Source organism: Bos javanicus, chromosome 24 (genome assembly GCF_032452875.1).
Source record: "Bos javanicus breed banteng chromosome 24, ARS-OSU_banteng_1.0, whole genome shotgun sequence".
Taxonomy (NCBI): Eukaryota; Metazoa; Chordata; class Mammalia; order Artiodactyla; family Bovidae; genus Bos; species Bos javanicus.
The window spans coordinates 34,581,130-34,599,420 of NC_083891.1; the positions used below are offsets into that span (position 1 = coordinate 34,581,130).

Here is an 18,291-nt window from a genome sequence, read left to right on the forward strand (position 1 = left end):
GAACTGAATAACTCTGTAAGGCAAAAATTACTGTTCTACAGACTGAAAAACAACACAGGCTCAGTGAAGATAATAATTATTCTGAGTAATGGCAACCATCAAGTTGCAAAGACCAAACCATAGCCAAACAACATAAACTGCTCACTCTTGCCCACTCCATTTCCCTATCACTTGTTTATACCATTAATTTACAATTCTGTGAAATCTGTCATAGTCTACACAGCCCTTGCCTTTTTCCCTTTGCACTCTTGGTACCTTTTGGTGCAAGGAGCTCATAACAATGGATTGTTAAATCTTCTAATCCCTTCAGATGCATGTGAGCAGCTCCTGGCTTTAGTCATGTTGCCATAAATAAGCCTAGCAGGGGCTACTTCATAAAATGGTTTCTCCTCTGTACTTTAGGTAACTCTCAATTTCCATGTGTCTATAAGTTGAAAACGTTAAAGAACCACAAATAAGCTTTTAAAAATGTTGAATCTCAGTTCCTACTCTTGATCTCATTTATTTTCAGGAACCACTTCTCATTTAAGGCATACTCAGCTACTTAAAGGATTCAGGGAGATTTAAAGTCAGTACGAGTGCCCTCACCGTTGACTGTTTATAGAGTATTTTTTCTGTTTTGATAGTTTTCGGGAGGCAACACAGCTTCCTCGGGGGATGTAGGATTTTTTTTCACTATGTAGGGCATTCTCCCAACATGCATGAACTCCGCAAATCTTTTAAGTCCAGGGTATCCTTCCCCGGTACCCTAAACCTGCTAGTTTATTACATACAGGATTAACCAGGACCCTGGCATAATCGGTCAAGGTCACCGGGGCAGGTGCCACTACCCCAGAACCTGAGAGCACGCTTCCAGGCCCATTTCCATCTTCGCTCTCCCACCCCCACTCTCACTCCCACCCCCCACTCCGGGGGTTCGCTCGGGCTGACGGCGACTTGGTCCGGAAACGCCTCCTCCGCCCTAGCGGTGGCCCAGCTTGGCACCGCGCCTCTGGAAGCTTCCTGAGTGGCAGGCGGTGTGGGCCGCCCGGGGGAAACCGGGGCGGAGCCGGCGGCGGCCGGGGGTCGGGCTACGCCTCCGCGGGCTGATCGACCGCGCCGGCTGGCGGAAGCCGCGCTTAGCCGGGCTGGAGCCGCTCGGGTGGAAGGTCCGAGGCAGCGCCGCGCCCGCTTTTGCCGTCTAGCCGGCCTCCAGCCCCAAGACCCGCTCGCCCGCGGTCCCCGCGCCATGCAGCGCCTAGCCATGGAATTGCGGATGCTCTCCCGGGAGCTCTCGCACTACTTGGAGCATCAAGTCCGGGTGGGTTTCTTCGGTTCAGGCGTGGGCTTCTCCCTGATCCTGGGCTTCAGCGTCGCTTACGCCTGCTACTACCTGAGCAGCATTGCCAAGGTGAGCCGGGGGATGGCGCGGGCGCCTTGGCACAGGGCCGCGGGCAGCTTTGCCGGGAGTGACAACAGCAGACGAAGCCGGAGGTGCCGCTGGCAAGCCAAGGGCGAGTGGCCGGGGCCATCCGGGGGGCCCCTTTCCCCGGCATCTGATGGATGCCCTCCGAGAGCGCGGGACCCTGCTGACCTCGGCGCGGGTGGCGCTGCCCGGTCACCTTTAGCTAACCCGGCGGAGCTGCCCCTGAGATGCTCTCTTAACATTTTTCAGGGTGACTCCCGGGCGTCAACTCTCGCCTTTACCTAGAGAGGTTTAATAAACCGCTCTTAGGTTCGTTGTGTTTGAAGAACTTGCATCAGGCTTCCAAGAAGGATATTAATCAGACGGGTCTCGCGCGCTGGGGGACTAGTCTGCGCTTGTTACTGGTTTACGGTTGGCAGAAACTGCTCTGTTCTGGGCCCTTCACTGATACTGGCTCTCTCCACAGAAGCCCCAGTTAGTGACGGGGGGTGAGAGTTTCAGCCGCTTCCTTCAGGACCACTGTCCCGTGGTGACAGAAACCTACTACCCGACCGTCTGGTGCTGGGAGAGTCGAGGACAGACGCTGCTGAGACCTTTCATCACTTCCAAGCCCCTGGTGCAGTACAGGAAGTATGTAAATTTCCATTTTTCAGTCATTTCTTCAAAGTCACAGTGTTTTGCATACTTTCAGTGTTTGGTTCGTAGAACCTCTGGCTTAGGAAGTATATAGAAGAGCAAGGAGGGATGAAGGTGGAAGGTACGTGTGCCACACACGCGCAACTGCAGGAAGATACTCACGTGTCACCTTTTATCACTGTGTTGGGGAGGTGCTCTGGTGTAAACGGTTTATTTCTAAGATGACAGAGGTGCTTGGGACTTACTCTTTTCCCAATTTGCCCTGCATCTGGCTCTGAGAACCTAGATTCTTTGATGATGTACATTGAACTGGTGGTGGGGGTGAGATGGATGCTAGTTAATTTGGACTTTCTGTGATGGACCCCAGTAAAATGCTTATCATATTGATAAGCAAATGGGTTTCAATGATAATGTCCTTAAGGTGTTAAAAGATGTGGTCCAGAATATATCAGTAACCAGGAGATTTAAACGGTGCTTATTATTAATTTTCCTGAGTCATCTATTCCTTTCTGGAATTTCTTTTGTTGTCTGGAACTTGCACTATTTATTTGGGAAAATTCTTCAAGGTTGTAGATACGGTGTGAGAAGTACTTTGACACCTTTAAGAAGCCAATTTTGTAATATGCACTATGAGGAGACTCCATTATAGAGTGAAGACAGCAAGAGCAGTGACCAGATCGCCAGTTTACTTACTCATCATTTCCCTGTTGAATTATTTGGATGACCTCAATCAAATAGGGGTTCAATGCTGGGTATTTCAGAGTAATGAGGAAATGGTTAAAATAGGTATGTGACGTAGTTTGAAGTTCATTTTTGTATACTACCTTTTACTGATCTTGCTGAAAATACTTATTGTACTAATTTTGTGACATCCATGCAATGGAAGAAAGTGACGTGTGTGTTGGTGCAGAAAAAAGTTATTTTAAGATGACTAAATAACGTCAGGTATATATACAGAATTAAGAAGTAACACTAAGTCATGACTTGCGGGACTTCCCTGGTTGTCCAGTGTTTAAGACTCTGCCCTTCCAATGCAGGGGTTGTGGGTTTGATTGATCCCTGGTCAGGGAACTAAGATCCCACATGCCACGTGGTGTGGCCAAAAAAAAAAAAAAAAAAACCAACCATGACTTGAAACACTAAAGGAGTATATCTTTTGTATTATTTCTTTCAGTGAACTTATTAAAACTGCAGATGGAGGACAGATCTCCCTGGACTGGTTTGATAATGATAACAGTAAGCATTATATGGACGCCAGCACCCGACCTACTGTCTTATTGTTGCCTGGCCTCACTGGAACAAGCAAGGAATCCTATATCCTTCATATGATCCACCTCAGTGAAGAACTAGGATACAGGTACCCATGAATGATTTCTTTTATTTTTCACTTAATTCATTTTAAATGAGGCTTCACTGAGTCTACATGTTTGTTTCTGAAATACTTCTTATTTATTTCATGGATTAAGTAATCCCCTAAATTTCCCTGCTTCCTTCTTTCCCTCTTTTTTTTTGTTATATAACAAATTATCTCCAAACATAGTAGTTAAAAACAGCAGCATTTCTGCTCACAATTCTGTGCGTCAACAGTTTGGGCTGAGCTCAGTTGGGTGGTTCTTTTTGCCTTGGATGGAATGATTCATGCATTTGTGGTCAGCAGCCAGGGCAACTCTTGGCTTGGGAGTCATCTGCAGCAATGGCTCGTGTCAGCTCCACGTGATCTTTCACCCTCTATCAGGCTCACCAGTGTTCACTGGGTGGCAGAGGGTCCCAAGAGTCCAAAAGTCAGACCTCCCTGGTGGTCCAGTGATTAAGAATCTGCATGCCAATGCAGGGAACATAGGTTAAAAGAAGATCCCACATGCTGTAGGGCAACTAAGCCTGTGCACTACAGCTACTGAGCCCTTGCTCAAGAGCCTGTGCTCTGCAATAAGAGAAGCCACAGCAATGAAAAGCCTGCAAACCACAGTGAAGAGTAGTCCCCGCTCACCACAACTAGAGAAAGCCCATGCACAGTAATGAAGACCCAGCACAGCCAAAATAAATAAATAAATAAAATCTAAAAAATTTTTTTAAAGAATCTAAAGTGACAGCTGCAAGTCTTCTTCAGGCCCATTCCCTGGTGGTGGCTCAGACAGTGAAGAATCTGCCTGCAGTGCAGGAGACCCAGGTTCAATCCCTGAATCAGAAAGATCCCCTGCAGAAGGGAATGGTAACCCACTGCAGTATTCTTGTCTGGAGAATTCTATGGACAGAGGAGCCTGGCGGGCTATAGTCCATGGGGTCACAAAGAGTCAGACATGACTGAGCAACCAACACTACAGTTTAAGCATGCTCACAATATTGTTTCTGCCAGATTGTAGTCAAAACAAGTCATGTGGTCAGCCTTAAGTCAGCAGGTAAGAATTTAGACTCCACCTCCTATTAAGTATGTTTGCAGTCTATTGGAGACAGTCAGGTGGTTTCAGTGCCACTGACATTAAAAAAAAAAAAAAAAAAAGGGTCCTGTACTTTGGTACAAGTCTAGACTGAGTCCTTAGGCTGCAAAACAGATCTAAGTCACTGATGATCCCTTGCACGGGATGAAGCAGATAACAGAGCCTAGGGAAAGGTGTGTAATGTGGGGGAAGTGCGTGGGCTTTAAAGACAGGTCTGGGTTCAAATGTTGGAACTGCCACTTGCAGAGCTGAAACGAATTAGGTTGTAGCAGGTGGTTTCATGCCTTGAACAAAGCAGATCTGTAGATATGTTTATCTTCCTTTGTGAACTTTCTATTCCCTGACAAGAGTAGAACAGTTTTTTTTAATAGTTTAAAGAGCAAGTACAAGCAAACCTGCTTCTTGAGAAACATCTAGTTTCCTCACAGGAATGCTTGTACATTATGATAATGTTTCTTATACAATAGAGTTGCATGAGCACCCCCAGTATCAGGATGATGCATGTGCCTTCAAGCCTCAGTTACTATCTTACGGAAAGTTCAAGTTTATAGGGAGGGTTGTGCATTCTGTCAGGTCACCAGGGAATCATTGGCGTTTCACTGGTGAGATATGATTTAGAGACAACCTAACTCCTCTCATGTGGACAACTGAAACCTAAAAATTTACTGTTACTCTTAAGTAGATGTCTTTTCCTGTACCCCAAACAAAGAGGCAGAACTTTTCTGTTAAAGTCCAGTAATTCAAAATTAATAATGAAAGGAAAGTAAGCTGAGGGTCACTTAAGGTAATGGTGAGCAGAGGAGGGCAAAAGTAAATGAAACTGAATGGGGAATGCTTGGCCTACCTTCACTGGCAGAGTGCACCATGTACTCGCTGAATTAACTTGCCTCTGGGAGGAGAAGAGAATTTGCAAGTCAGACAACTCCAGTCATTCTTCCAAATTGTATCAATTAGAAAAGTCCTTCAGCTCCCAGAGAGCAAATAAAGCAAGACGACCAGGTGGCCAAGAGTGTATTTAGAGAGAAGCCCTCACAGAAACCAGAGTACTGGAGAAAAAATTATTCCCTGTAATAAGTTATACCCATATAATTGATAAAGTAGCTGGAAATCTCATTCATTTCTCTAAGATTTCTTTAAAAAGAAATTCTATTCAATAACACAGCCTAAGAGGTATTATTTTGTATACAAGGATAATATCCTGTTTTCTTAAATCTTTTTCCTATTCTCTGAATTAAGTTCCAACACTTCCCCAGTGGCTCAGCGGTAAAGAATCTGCCTGCCAATGCAGGAGACATAGGACACTCGGTTCGATCCCTGGGTTGGGAAGAGCCCCAGGAGGAGAAAAGGGCAACCTACTTCAGTATTCTTGCTGGGAAAATCCCATGGACAGAGGAGCCTAGTGGGCTATAGTCCATGGGGTCTCAAAGAGTCAGACATGATTAAAACAAACACTATACTGTATACTAGTTCAAGTAAGGTCAGAGAGAAAAATGGTAACTCTAAGAGCATCTTAATCATCTTCTATTGAGACCATTCATCTATTTTATGCCACCCCCAACTAATATTTAAAAAGAGTGACCTGTCTAGAATTGGGTAATAATAAGTTCATTGTCATCTAGGTCAGTTATTAAGTATTTTGGCATAATCAAGTACAGTATCCGAACCTCTGTTCCCAAAGAGCATAAACACTGTCTAGTGGAACTGACAGAGAATATTCAGTAATAAAGAAGAAATTCATTAGAGAGGACCAGGATTGGCTTCAAGTGACAGAAAACTCAGACTAACAGTGACTTAAACAAGGTACAGGTTTACTTCTCTCTCATGTGAAAATCTAAGAAGGTGGACTGAGTTTCTGTAGCATCAGAAGAGCAAGTTTTGGGATTTTCCTGGTGGTCCAGTGGCTAAGACTCTTCGCTCCCAAGCAGGGGGCCCAGGTTCAATCCCTGGCCAGGGAACTAGATCCCACATGCTGCAACCAAGAATAAATAAATAAATACTTTATTTTAATAATAATAATAATTAATAAATAATAAATAAATACAGTCGAATAAATAAATACTTTAAATAAATAAATAAATACTTTTTGGGAAAAAGTAAGTTTCTTTTCTCATGTCACTTCATAACTTATGGCTGCTTCAGCTCCAGCTGTCACATCTGCATTCCAACCCCCAAGAAGAAGGAAAAACGGAGACTAGAGAAGGCACCATATTTTTTTAAGGATGCTTTGCAACAAATGTGCTTGTTAGTTTTGCTTTCCTCACATGGGTCTGCTCTTTCTTAGCTGGAAAGGATGTTTGAGAGTAAAATTTTTATTTGGAGCAGCTTTGTACCCAGAGGAAACTGGGGGGCTCTGTTACTGAGGAAGAAGGGGAGGGTGGACATTGAGAGATCCCGGACAGTCTCCAGCACTGACTGATCAGAGCGTTGCAAGGGCCAGGATTCTGTACTGCCAGGAAGCAAGCGAGACACTTTATAGAGGGAAGAAATAGGTCAGCATGGTTGGATGCAACTGAAAGGGCCAGGAGAATGAGGGTGGATAAAAGACAATCTGAGAATATGTAGCAGGGCAGGAGGAAGGAAGCCCAGCTGCTGGGCAAAAAAGGCCTCAGGAAACAAGAGCAAGAGTGAGTCACACATTTGTTTGTTTATTTGGCCGAACGGTTTACAGTAGCCTAGTTCCCTGACCAGGGATTGAACCTGGGTCCCCTGCAATGGGAAGTGTGGAGTCCTAACCCCTGTACTGCCAGGGAATTCCTGGATCACACAGTTAAATTTTGACAGAGAAAAGAGAGAAACAGCAGAAGAGGACAAAAGGATCAATTGAGGAATTAGTCAAGATTGCAGGCTTATGTTTCAAAAAATTTCCTTCTTGACACACTTAAAAAATACTCACAGGGGCTTCCCTGGTATCTTAGTTGTAAAGAATCCTCCTGCCAATGCAGGAGACCCGGGTTCAATCCCTGAGCCAGGAAGATCCCACATGCTGTAGAACAACTAAGCCCTTGCACCGCAGCTACTGAAGCCAGTGTGCCCTAGAGCCTGTGAGAACAAGAGAAACTACAGCAATGAGGAGCCCTCACGGTGCAAATAGAGAGTAGCCCCAGCTCACTGCTTCCATGGTGGTAAAGAATCTGACTAAAATTCAGGCGACCTGAATTCAAAAGCCTGGATCTAGAAGATCCCCTGGAGAAGATAATGGCTACCCACTCCAACATTCTTGCCTGGAGAATTCCATGGACAGAGGAGACTGGCAGGCCATAGTTCAGGGGGTTGCAAAGAGTCGGACACAAGTGAACACCTAACACACCAGCTCACTGCAACTTGAGAAAAGCCCGTCCGCCCCTGCAGCAACGAAGACCCAGCACAGCCAAAAAGAAAGAAATTAAAACAAAAAAAATTTTTTTAAAGAACATTAAAAAAATACAGAAAGCACTGATTTCTTCTGTGGTTTGATAGGACTGATATCTCCTGTCCTTCACAGCAGAGCCCACTATTGGGAGCAAGGATGCCAGTGTCCATCATTTATCTTTCTGAGATATTTAAAGTGGGCGATGATTTATTTTTTAAATTTTAAGATGTTTAATAGGTGTATGAAGTTGACAAAGAAGTAAAGGTCAAGTGGATCAAAATGCTTCAGCAAATGTCTTTTCAACATGAAAGTAATGCAGAAATACAGACAATTCCAGTGTCAACCTTTGACCATCAATAACTCTTTTACCTATGGGAAAGAAGAAAATTAGAGATATTTATGTTTCCTAGTTTAAAACTTACCTTTATTGTAACTCTTAGGGCTACAAATATTTCAGGAAGAATAAATACACATCACATGCAAAGAACTCAAAATTTCTTGATAACGCCACATAGTTGCTAATACAGACACATCAACCTAATATCTGTTGTCTCCTTTTATCACTTTTTGTATTTTCTGTCTTTTTAATTTTCTCTATTTGCTACTGTAGATTGTTTTAGCCTAAGAGCTACTCCTTTATTCTCCTTTCTGTTAAAGTGGGAGATGATTTTCAAGAGGTTAAAATTTGACTAATTGTAAATGCTCCTTCACTTTCCAGTTTGGAGTTTGGGCTTGCACATTTTTTTATGTAGAGGAAATAGTACCAGCGGAGGCTAGATGGTTAGCTTTTCCTGAAGCATTAAGAGCACAGTGGAGGGCTGTCGGAAGACTCTTCCTGAGGGAGGAAGGAGGAGGAGAATGAACTATTGAAAATCAGGCACAAAAACGAAAGGATGAGCTTTGACTACTAGTCAAAGCTATGGTTTTTCCAGTACTCAGGTACGAATGTGAGAATTGGACCATAAAGAAGGCTGAATGCCAAAGAATTGGTGCTTTCGAACTGTGGTGCTGGCGAAGACTCTTGAGAGTCCCTTGGACTGCAAGGAAATCAAACCAGTCAACCCTAAAGGGAATCAACCCTGATTATTCATTGGAAGGACTGACGCTGAAGCTGAAGCTCCAGTACTTTGGCCACCTGCTGCAGAGAGCCAACTCATTGGAAAATACCCTGATACTGGAAAGGATTTCAGGCAAGAGAATGACAGAGCATGAGATGATTAGATGGCATCACCAACTCAATGAACATGAGTTTGCGCAAACTCATGGTTTTGAGCTTTTGAGTTTTGAGCAAATTCAAGGAGATGGTGAGGACAGGGAAGCCTGGCATGCGCAGTCCATGGGGTTGTAAGAGTTGGACACAGCTTAGTGACTGAACAACAATCTAAAAGCAGTATCTTAGATCAGACATCATTTTAAATTAACATCAGAATGTTTTTTATCTGAAAGTATGTTTATGATTTTTTGTTAAAATAATTTCATTTTTGAAGTTTTGAAAATGAGTCAGTTGATTATTCATGAGACTGGCTAGATGAGATAATGCTAAATGTTAGAAAGCACTGAATGAGGTACGTAGCTTATTTAATGGCATTTCTGGGAAAGGATATGGTGGATGCCAACAAGTGATCCTGTTCTCTAGGGAACTTGCTGTTAGATGTTCTGCTATAAAATGATACCTTAATTAACAAACTTTCAGGGACAAAGCTCTTTTTATCAGAGCTGACATGCACTCAAAGGGTACTCTGTGTTCAGAGCACCCATCTTTTTGGAAAAAGAGACTAGTTTAGATAGCATGGGGCAACATAGTGAGTTATTTAAGTGGATCACCAAGTCAAATCTGCCTGCATTCAGAATCCAGCCTTGTCACATACTACCCATGTTTCCATGGACGAATTATTTAGTTAATCTGTGCCTCAATTTTCTCATCTGTAAAGACACCTATACTTCACAGGGGTATAAGGATTGCATGTAATGTGTATGAAGAACCTTGGCCCATGATGAACATTTGTTAAAGTATTAAGCTAGGAAAGTTAAAGAAGTGAAGCAGGCCATGGTCTGGCTTAGAAAAGACCCTCGGAAAAGACCCTCAGACTTCCCTGGCGATCAAGTGGTTAATTAAGACTCTGAGCTTCCAATGCAAAGGGCATTGAGCGAGGGTTCCATCGCTGGTCAGGGAATTAAGATCCCACATGCCTCACATTCTTTTAGTCTGGCCAAGGAGCATCATTCTTTTAGTCTGTTCAGATGGAAATGAGGTACTTACTTCCTTGGCCCTATTACCAGCTGAGAAACCATCCTAGGAGGGCCCAGAGACAGCAGTGTGCCTGGCCAGGCAGTGGGCAGAACAGGGAGAAGGAAGGTGAGACCTGGCTAAGGTGGAGCAGCCATTGGAATCTACGTCCTAGAACACATACATGTCTCTGACTTGGTTTGGGGAGATAAAGTTGCCAGCAGTGGGCTGTGACGTAGAGTAATTCCTGTTAGTTCATTATTATTATTTATTTTATTTTTTATTAAAATATTATTATTATTAATGTAGAACTCTTTTGTTCTTAAATAGGATTTTCTGTAAGTTAGTTCAACTGGGTCTTAAGTTAACAGAAATACCAAAGAGACCCAGCTAGAATTCAAATTAGTAAGATAAAATATGAGAATGTCAGAAAACAACTGAGTAAATGTTAGGGAAAATGGGAGCACTAATGGGGAAAAAAGATTCCAATAAGACATTTTCAGAGATTGTTGAAAAAGAACTCTTGACACTAATGGTATAATAAGGTTTTCAGCTTCCTCACATCAAAGATAACTGACGTTTTCCCCTTGTGGCCCTGGTTTTGAAATATTTAGCCTAATAAATTGCATTTAGTTAAATGTTAACTTGTTGGTCTCTTTTTGTTTTAAATTCACGAGGACACTTAGAGCTTGTGATCAGCACGAAATAATTAGAATTGCTATTTTTGTTTACCATAATTAAATTTAGCTTTGTTGAGTGCCTGCCACATAATAGGTGCCATATACAAGTTATTTTATTTAATATGAACTCAATTCCAAGATATATATTACTAACCCCATTTTACCAACCAAAAACAGAACTATAGTGTTAGTAATTTCACCAAAATTAAACAGTGTGACAGGGTTAAGTTTCCACTGTGCAGCCTTGCTGCAGAAAAATACACGACTTCTGTTCAGTTCAGTTCAGTCACTCAGTTGTGTCTGACTCTTTGCAACCCCATGGACTGCAGCTCGCCAGGTTTCCCCGTTCCATCACCAACTGACTTCTGTTAGGCTGTTTGAAATCTTGGTCATTTTTGAAAACTCTCCTTTACTACATTTTCACATCCTTGGATATCTCAGGCTCCCAACTTGGGAACAATTAGCTCCTCAAGTCTCGTGATTTTTGCTTATAGACCTCTAATATCACAGGACTCAATTTTATCAGGAAACTGTAGACACAACAGGCAAATAAGTCATGTTTCCTACTCAGAGAATAGATTTTATAGGGAAAGAGTTGAAACAAGAGAATGAGAGAATGAGGCTCATGATTTATGAATTAACTTTCGCTGTTCTCCATTACCGTGTGATAATCAGGAGCTGGGCATTAATGTGGTCAGTAATATATTCTCGTTAATTATGTGTTTGATTTCTGATGCTTCATATTCTAGAAGAAAGTATATGAATTATATTTATCTGTCTTGATGTCCTTCTGATCTTAGTGAGGTTGGAAATATTCAGGTATTATCATTTTTTAATAAGAATGTATTACACTGTTGGATGTAGTGTTATACAATTGTAAATCAGGTTATGATAGTTGATTAGGTTATACAAATGTGAATTAGGCTAAGATAGTTGTTAATGTTATTCATATACTTTATATCTTTACTAATTTTTTTGTCTTGCTGATGTGAGGATGTTAGAATCAACTATGATTGTGGATTTTCTATTTCTCCATTTAATTCTATCAATTTTTAGGTCATGTATTTGGAACCTCTGTTATGAGTCACATGTACATTTATGGTTGTTAATCTTCCTGTGAATGAACTCTTACATCATTATGAAATGTCTTTCTTTGTCTCTGGTTGTGACATCTATCTGATATTACTGTATCCACTCTGTCCTACTTAGGCTTTTATTTATGTAATATATCTTTTTTTATACTTTAACTTTCAAAGTATCTATGTTTATTTTCAGTGCCTTGCTTGTAGATAGCATATAGTTGGGTCTTGAAGGTTTTTATCCAGTCTGACAACATCTGCCTTTTAATTAAAGCTTTTAAGTCCAATCACATTAAATGTCTTTATAGATATGCTAGATATCAAGTTTACTGTATTACTGTTTAATATTTTACTGTTGTATGATTTTTGATTCCCTCCTTCCCCTGTCGCTTTTCTCTCTCTTTTTGAGTCTATGAATTGTGTCTTTTAAAATCAAAATTGTCAAAATTTCGGCCATTATTTCTTTAAATATATTTTCTGTCCTATTCTCTCCTCTCCTTCTGGATCCAAAATTACAGGCATGTTTGATCTTTTGATAATGTCCCCCAAATCAATGAAATTTTATTCATTTTATTCCAATCTTTTTTTTTCCTCTCTCATCTTGAGATTGGAACTGCAATTTGCAAATCCAGTGAATATTTTTTATTTCAGTATTGTATTTTTTTAACCTAGGCTTTCCATTTTTGATAGGTTTTATTGTTCTGGAAAATTCATTACAAGCTAATTTTCATCTATGTCCTTGAGGACAGTTATAAAAGCGGCTTGAAATCCACGCCTATTCATTCTAACACCTTGGACTGTCTCAGCTTCAGTTACATTGATTATCTTATCTCTTGAGTTGGGCCACATTTTTCTGTTTCTTCACAGTATAGTAATTGTGGATTTTGTTCTGAACAATTTGAATGATCCATTGTAGAGACTCTGGATTCTGTTATGTATTTCTAAAGAGTTTCTATACATTTTCTAATGACTAATTTTTGTTTTTCAGGCAGATAATTTGAGTAAATTCAAACTTCATACTCTGTCCCATCTGCAGCAGACAGCAGCTGAGGTCTCTGTTCAGGTTTTCATCCTTAACTGGACTGCTTGGGGCCCATGGCACAGAAAACTCAGTCAGAGCTTTGCACCCAGTGTCTTTATCCAGAATTTAGGCCTCTGCCTCTGTATCTCTCTCTTTTCTGAGGTTTCTCCCCTCATTTTCTCTTATAGTTGCAGCAAATTCTGTTTTCTGATTTTTCAAGCCCATGAGACTGAACATTTTTATTTGACCTTTATCTATTACTCTGGATAATACCAGCTGGTGCCTCCCCTCAGGCAAAAAGCTGTGAAAGGAGACTTACCCAATGCCATTTTTTTTCTTCCAAGTGTCAAGTCCAGTTTAGTTTCTGCCTGCTTTGGGTATTCTCCATTGCCTTTATAATTTATCAAGCATTTAGTTATTACTCTATGGAAGGGCTGGCCTTGCAGGATCTACCATGACATTTCTGGAAGCAGAACTTCCTTGTCATTTTTCCTTAGCCTGGCAATCTGCACCCTAAGCCTATTTTGATCCTAACTTATTATTTTTTTTTAATTTTCTTTAGTTTCTATCGTTAGCCTAGTATCATTAGCCTAACATGATCTATTTTCTCATCCCTTAGAAACTTTTATACATTCCTACATGGTGGCTCAGATGGTTAAGAATCTGTCTGTGATGCAGGAGACTTGGTCTTCCTGATCTCTAGGTCGGGAAGATCCCCGAGAGAAGGGAATGGCAACCCACTCCAGTATTCTTGCCTAGAGAATACCATGGATAGAGGAGCCTGGAGGGCTACAGTCCTTGGGGTCACAAAGAGTTGGACACGACTGAGCAGCTAATATTTTCACTTTTTCTTCTTGAGGCCAGGAACCTTATATTTTTATTTTGTTTTTCTCCTACAAGCACGAACTGAATCTTTAACTCAGTAACTAGTCTGTTCAATAAATTTTCGAATGAATGAGTCATTCCAATATTAATACTCATGTAAAATGCCTAGAATAATCTGTTGTTATTATCTGAAATCAAAATACTGATCCCTGAATATTCTTCTCACTCCAGACTTTGCTGATTATTCTGTTCATTCATAGACTCAAAGACTCGTGGAATCTTAGAACTGAAAAATAAAGTTGTATGATAAAAATTCCTTTGTTCTTGTGGATCACTGGGCTTGAGCAGATTCAAGGCTATCTGACTCATTTCTTTGTAACAGTGGTTCTCAACCAAGTGGTTCTCAATAGCCCTTCTACAAAGAAGTACTTGATCCAAAATGCCCATAGTGCCCAATGTTGAGAAATCCTGCCTTGAGGGTAGCTCTCTGCCTCTTACTTAACCTTCATTAAGAGCTTTCCTAGTTAATGTGGTCTGTTGTCATAGAAAATTCTCAATTCCAGATTTTATTTATTTAGTGTCTCCTCTTTATTTGTATTTTACCTGTTTTAAGAAGAAAATTTAAATAGTTAAAATGCACAGGAAAAATAAGTTTTACAGAACAATTTCCCTCATATACATACCCTTTAAAATTACTTGGGAGGGAACTTCTCTTGTAGTACAGTGGCTAAGACTCCATACTCCCAATGCAGGGGGCTTGGGTTTGAACCCTGGTCAGGGAACTTGATCCCAGATGCCACATCTAAGAGTTTGAATGGATCCTGCATGTTGCAACTAAGACCTGGTAAAGTCAAATAAATAAAACTTAAAAAATAAATAGATAAATAGTCTGGGAGAAATTGTGAAAATAATTTGGATAGAGCAGTTATAAAGTTAAGAGGGGCCTATCAAATGTCTTAGGAAAAGTAGTTGTATTTCAACCAGTTCTTTTCATTTTGCTAAAGTGTCCCCTGATGATGGTGAAGGCAGAAAAGGGGTTAAACGAGAGCAGCTAACTGATTGTCACCAGTTGGATGGGAGAAGGGAGCCATGTGGAAGCCTTCAGGCTTCCTGCCTCCAAAGCTGCCCTGTCTATCCTCCTGTATCTCTCTGCCTCATTCCCAAGGCTAGAGGTAGATACTGTGGTGAACGCATATCTTAATCTATAGAAGTACATACAGATGATTGAACAGGGTCAAGAACAAAGGCCTGTGGAGGGGTCAGTACATTTTCTCCTCTAGCGAGAGGTATTGGAGCTGTGAGCCACTGTTCAGAGTTGGCTAAAAGCAAGTGCAGACATCTCTGTGTGCAGTTTGGAAGAAAATCCCAGGTGCATAGGCTGCTCTTTCCTGAGTGTGCAGATCATCGCTTTCTTTCCCCTCACTAGCTCTGTCCCCTTCTCTCGGGACAGTCACATGATGATATCTTACCTTGGAAGCCATTTTTAATCCTGAAGTCGTGTTTGCATGCTGAAAGTGGTTCTTTTCTGAATGACGGAAAGCTTCAAGGTCATAATTAAATTTAGCTCCAATTCCTGTGTTACTTAGGTGCTTATGCAATAAATACAAGTGGCTGTCTTGCCATTCTTTCTTAGCAAAGATTAACTGACCATGCAGCACTTTAACTTTCCTGCATGTTTTTCTAGTATATTTTAAATCTTTCTCTAACTAGTCAATAAAATTTAATATTTCTAGCCTTTTCTCAAATCAGAGTTCTGAGATTTTAAAACATGTGTCTTCTTTAAGTTCAGTTCAGTTCAGTTGCTCAGTCGTGTCTGACTCTTTGTGACCCCATGGACTACAGCACACCAGGCTTCCCATCCATCACCAACTCCCGGAGTTGACTCGAACTCATGTCCATTGAGTCAGTGATGCCATCCAACCTTCTCATCCTCTGGCGTGCCCTTCTCCTCCCACATTCAATCTTTCCCAACATCAGAATCTTTTCAAATGTCAGTTCTTTGCATCATATGGCCAAAGAACTGGAGTTTCAGCTTCAGCATCAGCCCTTCCAATTAATATTTAGGACTAATTTCCTTTAGAATGGACTGGCTGGATCTCCTTGCAGTCCAAGTGAATCTCAAGAGTCTTCTCCAACACCACAGTTCAAAAGCACCAATTCTTCGGCAGTCAGCTTTCTTTATAGTCCAACTCTCACATCCATACATGACTACTGGAAAAACCATAGCTTTGACTAGACGGACCTTTGTTGACAAAGTAATATCTCTGCTTTTCAATATGCTGTCTAGATTGGTCATAACTTTTCTTCGAAGGAGCAAGCATCTCTTAATTTCATGGCTACATTCACCATCTGCATTGATTTTGGAGCCCCCCAAAATAAAATCTGTCACTGTTTCCATTGTTTCCCCATCTATTTGCCATGAAGTGATGACACCAGATGCCATGATCTTTGTTTTCTGAATGTTGAGTTTCAAGCCAACCTTTTCACTCTCCTCTTTCACTTTCATCAAGAGGCTCTTTAGTTCTTCACTTTCTGCCATAAGGGTGGTGTCATCTGCATATCAGATGTTATTGATATTTCTCCCAGTAATCTTGATTCCAGCTTTTGCTTCATCTGGTCTGGCATTTCTCATGATGTACTCTGCATATAAGTTAAATAAGCAGGGTGACAATATACAGCCTTGATGTACTCCTTTTCCTATTTGGAACCAGTCTGTTGTTCCATGTCCAGTTCTAACTGTTGCTTCCTGACCTGCATACAGATTTCTCAAGAGGCAGATCAGGTGGTCTGGTATTCCCATCTCTTTCAGAATTTTCCACAGTTTGTTGTGATCCATACAGTCAAAGGCTTTGGCAGAGTCAATAAAGCAGAAGTAGATGTTTTTCTGAAACTCTCTTGCTTTTTTGATGATCCAGCGGATGTTGGCAATTTGATTTCTGGTTCCTCTGCCTTTTCTAAATCCAGCTTGAACATCTGGAAGTTCACAGTTCACACACTGTTGAAGTCTGGCTTGAAGAATTTTAAGCATAACTTTGCTAGCATGTGAGATGAGTGCAATTGTGTGATAGTTTGAGCATTCTTTGGCATTGCCTTTCTTAGGAATTGGAATGAAAACTGACCTTTTCTAGTCCTTTGGCCACTGCTGAGTTTTCCAAATTTGCTGGCATATTGAGTACAGCACTTTCACAGCATCATCTTTTAGGATTTGAAATAGCTCAACTGGAATTCCATCACCTCCACTAGCTTTGTTCGTAGTGATGCTTTCTAAGGCCCACTTAACTTCACATTCCAGGATGTCTGGCTCTAGGTGAGTGATCACACCATCGTAATTATCTGGGTCGTGAAGATCTTTTTGTACAGTTCTTCTGTGTATTCTTGCCACCTCTTCTTAATAACTTCTGCTTGTGTTAGGTCCATACCATTTCTGTCCTTTATTGTGCCCATCTTTGCATGAAATGTTCCCTTGGTATCTCTAATTTTCTTGAAGAGATCTCTAGTCTTTCCTATTCTATTGTTTTCTTCTATTTCTTTGCATTAATCACTGAGGAAAGCTTTCTTATCTCTCCTTGCTATTCTTTGGAATTCTGCATTCAAATGGGTATATCTTTCCTTTTCTCCTCGGCCTTTTGCTTCTCTTCTTTTCATAGCTGTTTGTAAGGCCTCCTCAGACAACGGTTTTGCTTTTTTGCATTTCTTTTTCTTGGGGATGGTCTTAATCACTGCTTCCTGTCCAATGTCACGAACCTACGTCCATAGTTCTTCAGGCACTCTATCAGATCGAATCCCCTGAATCTATTTGTCACTTCCTCTGTATAGTCATAAGGGATTTGATTTAGGTCATATCTGAATGGTCTAGTGGTTTGCCCTACTTTCTTCAATTTAAGTGTGAATTTGGCAATAAGGAGTTCATTATCTGAGCCACAGTCAGCTTCTGGTCTTGCTTTTGCTGACTGTATACAGCTTCTCCATCTTTGGCTGCAAAGAATATAATCAATCTGATTTTGGTGTTGACCATCTGGTGATGTCCATGTGTAGAGTCTTCTTTTGTGTTGTTGGAGGAGGGTATTTGCTATGATCAGTGGGTTTTCTTGGCAAAACTCTGTTAGTAGGGCCTTTTAGTAGGGCCTCTTCTTTCAGTAGGGCATAATAAAGCTGTCTATCTGACCTTTCAGATGCGAGAAAGAATTTCTTTGCAAAAAATCCTGAAGTAAAATCTAAACCCCCTGAGTCCATCCAAGTCATGAGTATTTATTAGTGAATATTCAATTCATTGGTGCTAGAACCCATACGTTGATCAACAGTACCTTGAAAGAAGCAATTAGAGTACATACAAAATTGTTCTATATATTCTTAATTATAGGCTTTTTGTATTTATTTCTTTTGTGTTAAATACATCATGAAAACAAAGATAGTAAATGCTTTAAATAGACAAAAGGGATGTAGGGTTAAATTAGAACCTTAAATAATCTTGATTGATTAATTAAGTAGAAAGACAAAAAGAAAATGAATTTTAATTGACATGAATATAGATTCACTAAGCCAAAGAGAACCCATGCAGACACAAGTCAGGATTTTGTGTGAAGATGGCAAAAATACATATGTGGGGTTATGGTTGATGGAAAGTTTGTCAGTGC

The 18,291-nt window shown here is 40.9% G+C and overlaps 1 protein-coding gene and 1 long non-coding RNA gene across 2 annotated transcripts in view; one reads left to right on the forward strand and one right to left on the reverse strand.

Annotated features, from left to right (window-relative positions):
• The first annotated feature begins 1,065 nt into the window (after nucleotides 1-1,065).
• The window catches only part of ABHD3 (abhydrolase domain containing 3, phospholipase), a 49,790-nt gene continuing 32,564 nt past the window's right edge, over nucleotides 1,066-18,291 (forward strand). Inside the window, exons 1-3 of the mRNA XM_061399793.1 lie at nucleotides 1,066-1,390; nucleotides 1,872-2,035; nucleotides 3,216-3,398. Of these exons, the coding sequence (XP_061255777.1) occupies nucleotides 1,229-1,390; nucleotides 1,872-2,035; nucleotides 3,216-3,398 (509 nt within the window). The 5' untranslated portion in view covers nucleotides 1,066-1,228. The remainder of the gene's footprint in view (nucleotides 1,391-1,871; nucleotides 2,036-3,215; nucleotides 3,399-18,291) is intronic.
• Nucleotides 6,268-16,926, reverse strand: LOC133237591 (uncharacterized). Its single transcript, XR_009733261.1, has 2 exons — nucleotides 14,341-16,926; nucleotides 6,268-6,445 (listed from the first exon to the last, which is right to left on the reverse strand). It is a non-coding gene; the product is annotated as an uncharacterized LOC133237591 (long non-coding RNA).